At 50.8% G+C, this 15,979-nt stretch overlaps 1 protein-coding gene across 1 annotated transcript in view; it reads right to left on the bottom strand.

The window, feature by feature from the left end:
* The window catches only part of LOC138765430 (serine/threonine-protein kinase NIM1-like), a 40,947-nt gene that overhangs the window by 10,563 nt on the left and 14,405 nt on the right, over nucleotides 1–15,979 (bottom strand). The window contains exon 2 of the mRNA XM_069942474.1: nucleotides 2,412–3,833. Within this exon, the coding sequence (XP_069798575.1) occupies nucleotides 2,412–2,676 (265 nt within the window). The 5' untranslated portion in view covers nucleotides 2,677–3,833. The remainder of the gene's footprint in view (nucleotides 1–2,411; nucleotides 3,834–15,979) is intronic.

The raw sequence follows: 15,979 nt of genomic DNA, 5'->3' as shown, positions 1-15,979 counted from the left end.
TGTATAGTTTAAAGAAATCTAATTAATATTTTGGGCTAATTTACTCGGTTACAGGATACTGTTCATCAATCTCACAGCCTGCAGGAAGTGGCTCAAGAGTGTTCCGGATCATCTCGATCATATTATAATTCCAACTCGCAAATGATGTGCAACTGACTTCCTGCAATATTATTCTTGTAATCACTGAACAAACCACCTTTGTTAAATGAAATAAAAATCAGCTTGCGGCAAGTGCTGGAGAAATTCAGCAGATCTTGCAGTGTGGAATGGAGGGATCCAGCTACAAGGAGAGATTGGATGGACTGGGTTTATTCTCTTTGGAATGCAGGGATAAAATTATGGGGCTATCGATGTTGGCAAAACGGAGAAGATTTGGGCAGATAGAATTTAATGCAGACAAGTGCAAAGTGTTGTATTTTGGAAGCACAAACCAAGAAAAAACATACAGGGTAAACTGAAGGGCACTGAGGGGTGTGGTCGAACAAAGGGAGCTGGGAGTACAGAGACGTATTTCCCTGAAGTTGGCATCGTAGGTGGTCAGAAAGCTCTTGGCCTTCATAAATCAAAGTATTGAGGATAGGAGTTGGGATGTTATGTTGGAAGTCATTTAAGACATTGGTGAGGCCAAAATTGGAATATTTTGTGCAGTTCTGGTTGCCTAGCAACAGGAAGGCTATCAATAAGATTGAAAGAGCAGAGAAGATTTACCAGGATGTTGCTGGGTCTTCAGGAGTTGAGTTACAGGAAAGATTAAACAGGTTCAGATTTTATTCCTTGGAGTGAAGAATAAGGGGAGATTTGATAGAGGTTTACAAGATTATGAGAGGTATAGACAGAGTGGATGCAAGTAGGCTTTTTCCACTTAGATTGGGGGAGATAAATATGAGAGGACATAGTTTTAAGCTAAAGGGGAAGGTTCTTCACTCAGAGAGGGGTGGGAGTGTGGAATGAGTGGCCATCTGATGTGGGCTCGAACGTGTGTTTTAAGAATAAATTGGATAGGTATGTGGATGGGAGAGGCCTGGAGGGTGATGGAATGGGAGCAGGGAGATGATGGTCGGCACAGACTAGATGGGCCAAATGGCCTGTTTTCTGTAGCGTTCCATGGTTCTAGGCAATATTGTCAGGACTCGGGGGCTGAGCTACAGGGAGAGGTGGAGCAGGCTGGGACTTTATTCCTGGAGCACAGGAGGATGAGGGGTGATCTATAGAGGTGCACAAAATTATGAGAGGAACAGATCGGGTGAACACACAAGAGTAACTAGAGGGCACAGATTTAAGATGGGGGAGAGATTTAGCAGGTCTCTGATGGATAACTATATATATATATATATTTAAAAAGCATGGTGGATGTGTGGAACGGGCTGCCAGGGGAGATGGTTGAGTCAGGGACCGTTACAAAGTTTGAGAAAATATTCGATAGGACGAGTTTAGAGGGTTGTGGACCAAAAGCTGGTGGGTATGGGTGGGGTTTGGTCGACGTGGGTAGGTTGGGCCGAAGAACCAGGATTCGAGAGGGTGCTGAGGCGAAGAAGGGCCCCCAAGGAGCCTCGGGACCTGAAGTCTTCCTGATCATATCAAAGGTTACTAATGGATCTGTGCATCTGCAGAAGCTGCGGGAGGACTGGAGGCAAGTCCATGGACTCTGAAGGGACTCACTTTGGCTTCTCATACTGTAAGGGGCGCCGGGCAACACTAATGGCAGCTCTTTGCCTTACAGAGGGCAGAAGGCAATTTTGTGTAATTTACATGTTCTATACTATAAAAGTACATGAAAACAAATGGAATCATTAATAACTATGGTCTTGTTCCCAGGGCCAGGTGACTCCAGGACAGCTCACATCCCACTTTTAGTAATCCCTCTACCATCGCTGCTTGTGAAAAGGGATTGCTTAAGGTGGGATGTGAGTGGGAAGGGAAGGTTGAGAATCACTGCTCTGGACCCAATTGTTACTGAAATATTTTGCTTGAGAAAAATTGTCATTGGCCCATTTCCTTTGGAGTTCTGAAACCGTGCACATAACGAGTCAATGAGGGACAATTAAAACAGTGGTTTTCAATCTTTTTCTTTCCACCCACCTTAAGCAATCCCATACTAATCTGAGAGCATCAATGGCACAGGGATTACTTAAAGTGGGATGTGAGTGGGAAGAAAAAGCTTGAGAACCATTGCAGTCTGGAATGAAGGGGAACAGGCAAGATGGCAGATATTTAAAGGGATTTGGAATCTGGAATGAGCTGCCAGAGGAACTGGTGGGGGTAGATATGATGACAATGTTTAAGGACTGGTTCAGCAGGGAAAAGGGCTATATGCAGATATTACATTTGCCATGGATGGGTTGGGGGCAAGGGAATGTTTCATTGCTGTCCATATCACCAGTTCCAACCTCCTCCCCCGACCCTGGTGCTACCTCTCGTCAGCGAGTGGATGGCCAGTTTGACCTGGGAGAAGTTTCCAGTGCCGATCTGGCCTCGCAGCCTGTAGAAGCCAACCCTCTTGCCCAGCGTCACCTCCTGGATGGTCTGCTCGTCGTGGGACAGCTGACGGGTCAGCCTCTCCAGTGGGGTCAGCTGCCCTCCTCCGTCCTCCCGGCCCTCCTCCCTGGCCCCCTGGCTGCCCCAGTGGGCGTAGCAAGGGTTTACAGCAGCTGATCCGGCCGAGGAGACAGTGGTCATAGTCCAGAAGCCCCACCCCCCTCCTTACATCACCCAGTGAGGCCCGAGACTTGTCCCGGAGGGTCCAGCACCTGATCCTGCAACTAAGGTCTGGCTGGAGTGTGGGTAGAGAAACAGATCTGTCCTGCGGTGACTCACACCTGGTCACAATATTCACAAATGTATTGTTTGTGTGTGTGGGTCTGGTTGTGCTTTGCACTGAGGACCGGAGAACGCGGTTTCATCAGGTTGTACTTGTGCAATCAGATGACAGTAAACTTGTCTTTACTTCCCCGGGTTTACCATGCACCTCTCAATCTCCAGCTCCTCCCCCCCTCCCCCATTCAACCTCATTGTTCTCAGTGGGATCTTGCAGTGCAGGACCCCCTGGCCACTCATGTCACCAAACCGGATGGAGCGGGTTCTGGATGTTGATGGGGTGGGGGGGATTGTGCTGTGCAGTCTGGAGGGACCTTTCCCGTCCTCTGGGTAGTGAGATCTTCTGTTCCCTCAGCTCTGCCGGTCACACCAACGCCCTACTCCGCTGGACGAGGTTGTGCATTGGGATTTCCACGGGAAGGATGCGTCTCTACTCCCCAGAAACCCACTTCACATCCTCCAACTTTGAGCGATCCCCGACCTCTGGAATGAGCAAGACACCAGTCAGCGGTTCAGAGCAGCTGAGCGATTCAGAGAAGCTGAGCTGCCAGCCCCCATCTGGGAGGTCAGGCTAGGGATGTGGGGAGGTTTGTAAGGCCTAGAGGGGCTTTTTCCCCCAGCCCTTCCCTCTCTCCGAGTTTCCTGCCCTTCTTTGGGATCAGGGTGACCCCGTGACCATCGACCACCTCCCTCTCGATTCCACCGGCAATCTTCTCCAGGGATGTGTCCGGCAGACAGGAGTCGTTGGTGTTTGCAGGTGGAGGGGATGGGCGAGGAAGAGGTTTAGGGAGGTGGGGGGTGGGGGAATGTCATTTTGACACAATGCCACAATCCGGGCAGTAAGGAGGTGATGGGCCGTAGGGGCCTGCTTCTTGCGAGGTTCTTCCAGAACTGGGGGTGGTGGGGGGGAATGGACGTGGCAGTACTTCAGGGGATCAAACCCATCCGTCTCCTTGCTCTCCGGCCTCCCATCCTTCCTGTGTTGGCCTCGTACTGTCCACCATCAGGAGAGAACCACCCTGTTGGAATAAATTGTACAAATATTGAACAAGTCCCGAAACAGAGTGGAAACGGGCCCTTCGGCTCAGTCTGCCCACGTTGACCAAAACATCCCACCCACACACAAACTGCATTTAACTGCTTCTTTTAACTAGTTAGTCGGTTAAACTATCAGTTAATCTATTAAAGCACGCCCAATACAGTTTTATTTTGAACTGTGCCAAAATTATCTTGAAACAATTTCAAGTTTACATTCAGTGTGCAGACTTTTTACACAGGAAATAAATCTGCACAACATAATACCCCTGGGTAGTGAGCGCTTCTGTTCCCTCAGCTCTGCCGGTCACACCAGTGCCCTGGCTGGTTAGGAGGAGGAGGAGGGCGTCTGTGGGAAGGACGAGCTCCCACTCCCCAGAACCTTCTGCTTCACATTCTCCCCCACCCCACCTCCGAGCATCCCCTGACCTCCAGAATGAGCGAGACGCTGATCGGCGGCTTGGAGCGGGAGCCACGCCACTCAGCCCCGGCACATTGATCTGGGATCAGGGTGAGGGGGGGGTGGGGGGAAATAACATTGTCGGCTTGTTAGGCCAGGTTGAGAGAGGCTTTCCCCAGCCCTTCCCTCCCTCTCTCTCTGCTTCTTTGGGATTAGATCAGATACTATTTATTGTCCTGTGATAAAGCAGAAATCACCTACGGTTCCTAGAACGCTTCCACCAGCGTTGTCTCCGCTCCATCCTCAACATTCATTGGAGCGCTTTCATCCCTAACATCGAAGTACTCGAGATGGCAGAGGTCGACAGCATCGAGTCCAAGCTGCTGAAGATCCAGCTGTGCTGGGTGGGTCAAGTCTCCAGAATGGAGGACCATCGCCTTCCCAAGATCGTGTTATATGGCGAGCTCTCCACTGGCCACCATGATAGAGGTGCACCAAAGAAGAGGTACAAGGACTGCCTAAAGAAATCTCTTGGTGCCTGCCACATTGACCACCGCCAGTGGGCTGATATCGCCTCAAACCGTGCATCTTGGCGCCTCACAGTTTGGCGGGCAGCAACCTCCTTTGAAGAAGACCGCAGAGCCCACCTCACTGACAAAAGGCAAAGGAGGAAAAACCCAACACCCAACCCCAACCAACCAATTTTCCCCTGCAACCGCTGCAACCGTGTCTGCCTGTCCCGCATCGGACTTGTCAGCCACCAACAAGCCTGCAGCTGACGTGGACATTTACCCCCTCCATAAATCTTTGTCCAGGAAGCCAAGCCAAAGAAGAAAGAAGAATATTACACAAAATTGCCTTTAGTCTGCCGTAAGGCAGGTTCACCATCAGCCTGCCTGCGTGCCCCTTCCAGTCACAGAAAGAAGCCTCAAGGGTAGGATTGTCATCTATATAAAGTCGTTAATATCAGGGAAACAGAAATAGAGATCAATCATTAAGGTAAGTGAATTAAGGAGACTTTGTTAATATAGCACAGAAGTTATGTGATGGGCCCAGAGGACCCCAAAAATCCAGTAGCAATAGAAATTAACCAAGACAAATGGTTACTTGAACAAAAGTTTCTTTAAGTTTCTTTAAACATAAAAACAGGATCAAACGATAACTTATTACTATTAACAACTTCACCTAACTTAACCCCCTTCTAATTCTAAGCGCACGTGTATGTAATGTGTGTTTAAGTTCAGAAAAGTTCTTTGATTCACAGTCCAATCTCACTTCTCACTCCAAGTTCTCCGATATCAGGCAATTCTTAGACTGTGCACAGAATCTAACATTTATGAATTTCACTAGGCTTTGGTGCTTAAAAAGGTAAATGGTTACTGCTCAGGAAGGTTCTTGTCGGTTTGTTGTTTGTTGGACACAAAATTATCTCTTCTGATCATCCACGTCAGTGTCTTGCCAAAGAAACTTTCCCCATCAGGGTTTTCCAGATGATAACCTCTTTCTTTCAGGTAACCAGAGATCCTTTTTGTTTCTCTTATCTCGGGTGAAACATTAAGCAGCCAGCCCTCTGCTCTTGTATGGACCACAAGAGCTTTGACCAGGTTGAACTGAGAACTCACAACCCATCTTCAAAGTGAGGTTTTTCCACAAGCTTGTCAGCTTGTCCTGTTCCAGTCCCAGCTGCTGCTGCTCAACTATAGAACTGAATTCTCTCTCTCTCTCACACACACACACACACACACACACACACACACACACACACACAGAGAGAGAACCACATGACCCTCTTAGAACAGCCAACTACACTCAGACAGACTGTGGCACCGGACCTAATCTTCGAATCTATTCATCTGTTGCTTTCCAAAAGAATAATCCATTACTCCACAGCATGTCCAGTTAACACCTACTTGTGCAGTCCTTATAGGCATTCTTCAAAGTTTTTGCTTTGTAACCTACACTAAAAAAAACCCCACAGTTTATCTCCTTTAAAACATATCTATATACAATATAAAATATAATATAATCTGTCTCAGTCATTAATACTGGCATGTAATTAACACAGGAGGTATTGATAAAGGAGACTCTAGTTCATCATCTTCTGGTTGTACAAGTACAACCCAACGAAACAGCGTTCTCCGGTCCTCAATGTAGAACACTTCAAACACACAACCAGACATGACACACATGAGTGGCACTGTTAGTGCAATGCTGTTACAGCACCAGCGACTGGGGTTCGAATCCCACGAGTCCATAAGGAATTTGTACGTTCTCCCTGTGTTTGCATGGGTTTTCCCTGGGGTTTCTAGTTTCCTCCCATGTTTCAGAACGTTATGGGCTTGAGGATCAATTGGATGTAATTGGGCTCGTGGGCCAGAAGGGGCTGTAACCATGTTGTATGTCTAATTTTTTTTTAATGCTTAAAAAACAATACACATCCAGCTACTGGTCACTGTGCTGTCAACCTTCAGAAGCTCTAATGAGAGTATCCTGGCCGGTTGCATCACCATGCGGTTCAGTTACTGCAGAGAAATGGATGGGAGGTCAATCCACAGGATCATAAGAGTGGCAGAGAGGATCACTGGAGCCACCCCCTCCCCCATTGACCTGATCTACTAGGATCGTTATCCAAAATCATTGAGGACCCCTTCCACCCTGCACACAGTATCTTTCAGCTGCTCCCATCCAAGTCTCTACTATTTATTGAACAATATTTAATTAGTTTTAAAATGTAGATTTGTCATTGCTTGTCTGTGTTGCGTGTCTGCGAATTTTGCACCGAGGACTGGAGAACGCTGTTTTGTCAGGTTCTATTTGTACAATGGAATGATAAATAAACTTAAACCTGAGACCTGTGTGGACAAAAACCCTGAAAAAGGTAGTGGACACAGCCCAGGACATCACAAGCAAAACTCTCCCCACCATCTACGGGGAAGGCTGCCGTCGGAGAGCAGCAGCAATCATCAAGGACCCACACCACCCAGCACACGCTCTGTTCTCACTGCTGCCATCAGGAGAGAGGTCTCAGGGCCACAAGCCTCAAACCCCCAGGTTCAGGAACAGCTGCTCCCCCTCCACCATCAGACCCCTCAACAACAAACACAATCAGGGACTCAGACTTTATTTATTGATGAATTTCTGTTCTGCATTGCACAGTTTGTTCACATTTAGAACCATAGAACATTAAGGCACAGAAATAAGGCCCTTCAGCCCTTCTAGTCTGTGCCAAACTATTATTCTGCCTAGTTCCAGAGACCTGCACCCAGTCCATATCCCTCCACACCCCTCACATCCATGTCCAAATTTTTCTTAAATGTTAAAATTGAGCCCGTATTCACCACCTCAGCTGGCAGCTCCACACCCCCACCGCTCTCTGTGTGAAGAAGTTCCCCATCATGTTCCCCTCTAAACTTTTCCCCTTTCACCCTTAACCCATGTCCTCTGGTTTATATCTCACCTACCCTCAGAATTTTAAACACCTCTATCAAATCTCCCCTCATTCTTCTGCACTCCAGGGAATAAAGTACAAACCTGTTTAACATTTCCCTGTAACTCAGTTCCTGAAGTCCAGGCAACATCCTAGTAAATCTTCTCTGCCCTCTTTCAACTTTCTCTCTTTTGAAAGCTCACCTTTCTTGAGTGCAGTTTGCATTACCAATAAGTAGAAATTCTGCCTGGCCCTCATAGAAATGAATCACATGACTGCATGTACTGTGATGTATGTACTTTGACAATAAAACTGAACTTGAAAAAGGCAGGCAGGGAAATCTTTCACTCTGAGCATCATCCATCACAAGTTCAACCTTGTCAAAGCCTGTGTCCACTGCACTGAACTCCAGCGGAGAAGAAGACCTCCTTGGGGAGGGGGGCAGACCTCAGGGGGAGAACTAAACCCAGGAGGGGGTGGAGAAACCAGACCATTGATGAGGGGTGTGGTGGGGGAGACCAGTCTTCCAAAGGGGGAGAGGAGACCAGATTTGTGGGGGGTGGGGAAGACAAGACCTCTGAGGGGAGTGGGAGACCATTTTAATATCTCGTCTTCCTCCCTCTACCCTTCTCCACAGCCTTAGCGTCTACCCCCCCCCCCCCACCCTGCCAATCCTCCCGAGTACAGAACTGAGAGCTCCTCTGGGGAGGGTTCAAGGAGCAGGGAGAGTGGAGCCATTGGCTTGTCACCGAGTGCACTATTGGTGCTGGAAGGTCATTAGCACCAAGTCAGAATGTGGAGCTTTCCGCTGTGCTTGGCTGGACCGGTGTCATGAGCAAGGGTCTGAGATCAGACAGGGAGTGAATTGGGCATCGTAGGCGACAAGATCAATGTCTCCAGGGTCACCCCTAGACCTCTGGATCTCAGCCACAGTATCCCAACATTAAACTGGATCTTTCAGAGCTTTACAGCACAGAAGTCGATGCTGACCCAGTTTCTTTCCTGAGTGAGTCCCAATTGCCTGCGTTCAGCCCACATCCCTCGAAACCTGTCCACGCACCCATCCAAATATCTGAAATGTTTCCAACTGAAGCCTTTTTGCTTTTCCTGCCTCTCTCTCCCCATTTGGAATCTGCTAAATCAGCTGCATCTGTCCATCATGCTTCACCTCTCCCTGATCCACCGCCCCCCCCTTTCCGTCCCACCCTCTCCTCTCTACTCCACGTTGCCAGACTCTTAGAAGGGTTCCAGCCTGACACACCTATGATTTTTTTCCTCACACTGTCACTGCTGGACCTGTGTGTGTGGGGAATTCAGTACCCTGATATTCGTCTCTCCCCCCCCCCCCCCGTCTTTCAAACCACAAGACATATAGGAGCAGAAGAAGTAGGCTATTCAGTCCTGTGATGGGAAGGGTTGTGGCTGCCACTGCCCCCTACCTAGTCAGAGGACACACCAGCTGCCAATCAAGGTTTGGTTCCACCCCACCCATTAGTGCACACCTTGCTGTGGATCCATGTAAATTACCTGGACTGAACTCTCCAGGCTGCTTGTACTTGGCCTTGGACCATTGTGGTAATTGGATTAACCCTCCTGGCCATTGTCACCCTGCTAGTGACCTGGGCTAGACCCTCCAGCACTATAAAGGTGCCATGTGCTCTTTTCTCTCTCTCTCTCTTTGCCAGCTTAGGACCACCCAGTTTCACTCCAGGCCGAGAAACGTGGAAGGGTGCTGGAGAAACAATTGGTAAGATGTGCACTGTTAAAAGTGTTGGGAGCATTTAATAAGAGTCCGTTGTAGCAAAGAGTCGTACCTGCACTGAGTCAAGGGGTGGTGGGGCTTCGTAGTGATTTTTCCCTGATCATTGTGTGTACCAGTTCATTGTGTGTGTGTGTGTGTGTGTGTGTGTGTGTGTTTCCCCACTTTCGTTATTAATTGTTTGCTCTTTCCCTCGGTTGCTGTAATCTGTGTGTGTACATGTGCGCTGCATCAGTTAACATTTCCCGCACTTGCCTTCTGTAAATAAAATACTTCCCCATCAAAACTGTGTTCAGAGTCCTTACCTTTGAGACCCACCATCCCTGTTTCCTCACTCACAACAGGTCCATCGAGTCACTCCATCCTTCTCCCACTCAGCCCCTCTCCTTAGCCTTTTCCCTGATAACCTTTTGATAAAGGTTCCATTATTGTCATGTATTACTACATTTAGAATGTAACATACTCTTAACTTTTGTCTACCATAAGGTAGACAATCTCTATCAATCTCTACCTTAAATGCACCCAACAACCTGGGCCTCCACAGCTGCCTGTGGTAGCAAATTCCAGAGGTTCACCCCTCTGACTGAAGAAATTCCTCTGCCGCTGTTTTAAATGGGCGCCCTTCCATCCTGATTTTGTGCCCTCATGTCCTAGACTCCCCTGCCATGGGAATCAACTTTGCCACAGCTACTCTGTCCAGGCCTTTCAACACTCGAAAGGCTTCTATGAGGTTCTCCCAGGACCTCCCCACCCATTCTCCTGAAGGAGCATATCCAAGAGCCATCAGACGTTGGAACCACCTTGACCACTGTGGCGGAGATCAACCTTCCGGAGAGCAAACCAGCGGAGAGGGGCTGGACCAGGCGGAATCCCTGGGTGTGTCTGCTCTGTGGGGGGAGGGCAGCGGCCTCTTGCCAACAGGATGGGGCACCAGCTGCTTTATGAGGCCACCATCACCCCAGCAGAATGTGGTGACAGACCTCACGGACTGCTGGCTCTGACACCCACCATCAAGGCGTGCTTCAGAAGGCTGGTCAAGGCCCACATTAACTCCCGCTGCTCTCAGCCCACTCCAGTTCACCAACCCCGAAGCAGATCCCCTGCATCTCCCAGCCCAGGAATACCTGGACGACAAGGACACCCACGTCAGACCACTATTCATCAATGGCAGCTCTGCTCTCAACACTTGGAACATTGTGTTCTGTTCTGGTCGTCCCATTACAGGAAGGACGTGGAAGCTTTAGAGAGGAGATTTACCAGGATGTGGCCTGGATTGGAGAACGTGTCTTGAGGCAAGGCTAGCAGAGCTGGGACTTTTTCCTCTTTGGAGCGAAGAAGGATGAGAGGAGACAATAAAGGTCTACAAGATTGTGAGAGGCATTAGTCACTTTCAGGTGGCCACAATACCCACTGTAAAGCAGCCTATTGTACTCCTATGTGGCTGTCAGGTGGCCACCTGAAAGTGGAGAACCCGGCCAGGAGGTTTACCTACCTAACCCTTTTCCTGTAGGTATAATATCCTACTCCAAGAATCCCCCGTTGCACCTGAAAGCAGCGCAGGCAAAGCTGCTAGCAGTTTACAGGTGCCTAGCAGTGGGCAGGCTGTTGACAGTCAGCTGCCGACACCCACCCTCCCCGCTGCCGACACCCACCCTCCCCGCTGCCGACACCCACCCTCCCCGCTGCCGACACCCATCCTCCCCGCTGCCGACACCCACCCTCCCCGCTGCCGACACCCACCCTCCCCGCTGCCGACACCCACCCTCCCCGCTGCCGACACCCACCCTCCCCGCTGCCGACACCCACCCTCCCCGCTGCCGACACCCACCCTCCCCGCTGCCGACACCCACCCTCCCCGCTGCCGACACCCACCCTCCCCGCTGCCGACACCCACCCTCCCCGCTGCCGACACCCACCCTCCCCGCTGCCGACACCCACCCTCCCCGCTGCCGACACCCACCCTCCCCGCTGCCGACACCCACCCTCCCCGCTGCCGACACCCACCCTCCCCGCTGCCGACACCCACCCTCCCCGCTGCCGACACCCACCCTCCCCGCTGCCGACACCCACCCTCCCCGCTGCCGACACCCACCCTCCCCGCTGCCGACACCCACCCTCCCCGCTGCCGACACCCACCCTCCCCGCTGCCGACACCCACCCTCCCCGCTGCCGACACCCACCCTCCCCGCTGCCGACACCCACCCTCCCCGCTGCCGACACCCACCCTCCCCGCTGCCGACACCCACCCTCCCCGCTGCCGACACCCACCCTCCCCGCTGCCGACACCCACCCTCCCCGCTGCCGACACCCACCCTCCCCGCTGCCGACACCCACCCTCCCCGCTGCCGACACCCACCCTCCCCGCTGCCGACACCCACCCTCCCCGCTGCCGACACCCACCCTCCCCGCTGCCGACACCCACCCTCCCCGCTGCCGACACCCACCCTCCCCGCTGCCGACACCCACCCTCCCCGCTGCCGACACCCACCCTCCCCGCTGCCGACACCCACCCTCCCCGCTGCCGACACCCACCCTCCCCGCTGCCGACACCCACCCTCCCCGCTGCCGACACCCACCCTCCCCGCTGCCGACACCCACCCTCCCCGCTGCCGACACCCACCCTCCCCGCTGCCGACACCCACCCTCCCCGCTGCCGACACCCACCCTCCCCGCTGCCGACACCCACCCTCCCCGCTGCCGACACCCACCCTCCCCGCTGCCGACACCCACCCTCCCCGCTGCCGACACCCACCCTCCCCGCTGCCGACACCCACCCTCCCCGCTGCCGACACCCACCCTCCCCGCTGCCGACACCCACCCTCCCCGCTGCCGACACCCACCCTCCCCGCTGCCGACACCCACCCTCCCCGCTGCCGACACCCACCCTCCCCGCTGCCGACACCCACCCTCCCCGCTGCCGACACCCACCCTCCCCGCTGCCGACACCCACCCTCCCCGCTGCCGACACCCACCCTCCCCGCTGCCGACACCCACCCTCCCCGCTGCCGACACCCACCCTCCCCGCTGCCGACACCCACCCTCCCCGCTGCCGACACCCACCCTCCCCGCTGCCGACACCCACCCTCCCCGCTGCCGACACCCACCCTCCCCGCTGCCGACACCCACCCTCCCCGCTGCCGACACCCACCCTCCCCGCTGCCGACACCCACCCTCCCCGCTGCCGACACCCACCCTCCCCGCTGCCGACACCCACCCTCCCCGCTGCCGACACCCACCCTCCCCGCTTCCTGACAGTCCCCCAGCGGGGGACTTCAGGGCCACGGCGGCCGGCGGGAGACAGTGGAAGGGATATGTCAACCTCCATGGATTCGCTTCAGCACGAAAAACAAGGCCACAGATTTCCGTGACGTTTCAGGCAGTCGGATGCTGACCTCTCCATCAGCAGCGCTAGATCACTTGAAAATTAGGTTTTAAAATAGTGCAGTTTAGCCCAGGTTCAGACACCTCAGCCCCCACATCAGCACCGAACACAATGGACAGTTAAAATCCATAGCCCCACGCTGGCCGCCCCAGCCCCACAGTCCCCCACTGGCTGCCCCATCCCTGCAGTCTTACGCAGGGGAGATGTGAAAGCAGTGGTGAACCAAACAGAACAGTCCGTGGCTGTAACTCTCAGGACTCATATCGTTGCACACGCAAGCGTTAGTCGCTGTGAAGAAGCATACTTTAAATGGGAGCGCAGATTGTAGGAACATTGATGTATCGTATATGGTCACTTTACTGATGCAGTTCAGACTTACAACCATAGAGATCATGGATAGGAGGGAATATCTACAAGTTTAAAGGCTAGCAAATTTTCAGCATTATCAATAAATTTAAAAATGGGAGCGTAAAAGCTTTCTTTCAAACCACAACATCAAGTAAATATTAATTCAACGTTCCCGACGCTTAAAACTGTCATTTGGCTGCCCCTGCCCAGACTCAGGACCCGGCTTTTGCTCTGTGGCTCCTCTCCCAGCTTCAGACCTCTCCGGTGGCAGAACACCTCCTTCAGCGCTGCCACCTGAACATCCCTTCGCAGACACCCGCAGCCTGCTCCAGAGCTGCATTCTCCAGGCGATTCCACCTGAAAGCGGTTATAGATAGGGTGAATGGCCAGCGCCTGTTTCCAAGGGTGAGAGCAGCAAATACCAGAGGACATGTGTACAAGAAGAGGGGAGGGAAGTTTAGGGAAGCCGTGAGGAGTACGTTTTTTTTATTGTGACAGATTATGTTATATTTCAGATAAATTGTGGCATGTTTTTTTTTAAAGTGTAGGTCACGCACAAACACTTCAAAGCAGTTCTCATTTAAAATGCCAGAGCTCTACTCAAGCCAGAAAGTCCAGGCTCCGAGTGCTTTTGCACAAACTTTGAAGAATGCCTATAGAAACTTCACAGTAAGTGTTAATTGGACATGCTGTGGAGTAATGGATTATTGTTTTGGAAAGCAACAGATGAATAAACTCAGAAGATTAGGTCTGGAGCTGCAGTCTGAGTGCAGTTTGCTGTTCTAAGAGGGTCATGTGGTTTTCTCAGAGAGAGAGAGAGAGAGAGAGAGACAAAGAAAATTCAGTTCTACAGTTCAGCGGCAGCAGTTGGGACTGGAACAGGACAAGCTGACAAGCTTGTGGAAAAACCCCATTTTGAAGACAGGTTGTGAGTTCTTAGTTCAGCCTGTTCAAAGCCCTTGTGGTCCATACAAGAGGAGAGGACTGGCTGCCTAATGTTTCACTTGAAATAAGGGAAACAAAAAGGAACTCTGTGGTGACCTGAAAGAAAGAGGTTATCATCTGTACAATCCTGGGGGGGCAAGTTTCTTCGACAAGACACTGAAGTGGCTAATCGGAAGGAATCAGTTGTGGGTGTCCAACGAGCAACATATCCCTTTCTGAAAACTGACAAGAAACTTTCTGAGCGGTAATCATTTACCTTTCAAGCACCAAAGCCTGGCAAAGATTCATAAATGTTAAATTCCTCGCACAGCATAAGAATTGCCTGATACCAATGAACTTGGAGGAGTGAGAAGTGAGATTGGACAGCGAATCAAATCACTTTTCTGAACTTACACACACATTACATACACGTGCTCTTAGAATTACAAGGGGGTTACGTTAATAATAAGTTAGAGTTTGATCCTGTTTTCATGTTTAAAGATAATTAAAAGCAACTTTTGTTTAAGTAACCATTTGTCTTGGTGAATTTCTGTTGCTGCTGGGTTTTGGGGTCCTCTGGGCTCGTAACATTATTTAAAACCACAGAGGTTGGTGGGTGCCTGGAATGCATTGCCAGGGTGGTGGAAGACTAAAGTAAGTTTCATGTAGTATTAGATCTGTTTTGTTAGGTCAATAAAAAGAATCTTGAATCCAAGACGACATTGATGTTTCGATGAGTCACTTAGTACACAGACAGGAGGAAAAGAGCAAGGACACCAGTAACCAACCGACATCTGCAAGTGAATACGACCAACTGCAAAGATTTCTCTTCAAAGCCGCCTTCCCTTGTAATTCAGGATGTGCGCTACTTGAATTTCTTTGAAGAGATAAACATAAAGGCCATCAAGATTACATGAAAGTGAAGCCGCATCAATTTAACAAATGCCAGTTACCAGAGCAGGAACGTCACAGCTCTGCCTTTATTCCGTGGAGCCTGATGGAAGATCTTAGAGGTTTACAAAATTATGGGGTACATGGATAAATCTTGTCCCTGATATCAATGATTCTGCAGCAAGAGGGCAAGGCTTTAGAGTGAGAGCGGAAAGCCTTACATCAAACAGCACAGCACAGGTCCTTCGGCCTACAACGTTGTGGTGCCCCTTACAAACCAACTTCATATCATTCTAATCCATCCCTCCCCCTCCTTGCCTTACAGCAAACAGTATATTACATATTTAATTAAAACCATAACACTGGAGAAACTCATCAGGTCAGTGTCCTTTATGGAGAAAAGGTAAAGACGCATCACCAATGTTTCATTCAAGCCCGAAATGTTGGTTATGTATCTCTATCTGTGCTATATAAAGGACACGGTTTGATCTGCTGAGTTTCTCCAGTGTTGTGGTTTTACATTATCCACAGTGTCTGCAGACATTCGTGTTTTAGTTAACTTTTATTGTCATATAACCATAACCGTTTACAGCACGGAAACAGGCCATGTCGGCCCTTCAAGTCCGTACCGGTTCACTTGAACAACTCCACAAACTCCTGAGGAAGTAGAGGCGTAATATTAAAAAATGTATCTTCGAACCTTCACACATACATCTAAGTGCCTATTGAAGAGTCTTTTTGAATGCCCTTATAGTACCAGTTTCCACCACCCCTGACAAGGCATTCCAGGTGCCCACCACTCTGTGTAAAAAACAAAAAACCTTACCTCTGACATCTCCCCTAAACTTTCCTCCCCTCACCTTAAACAGACGTCTTCTACCCGACCAGGTGGCATGAACATGGGAGGCACAGTTGGTGTAGCGGTTAGCGCAACGCTTTTACAGCGCCACAATTGGGACCTGGGTTCTAATCCGGCAATGTTACAGGTCCAGAGGACCA

Source organism: Narcine bancroftii, chromosome 1 (assembly GCF_036971445.1).
Source record: "Narcine bancroftii isolate sNarBan1 chromosome 1, sNarBan1.hap1, whole genome shotgun sequence".
Taxonomy (NCBI): domain Eukaryota; kingdom Metazoa; phylum Chordata; class Chondrichthyes; order Torpediniformes; family Narcinidae; genus Narcine; species Narcine bancroftii.
Note: the sequence above shows the minus strand (reverse complement) of the source record. Positions and strands in the feature narration are given on the sequence as shown.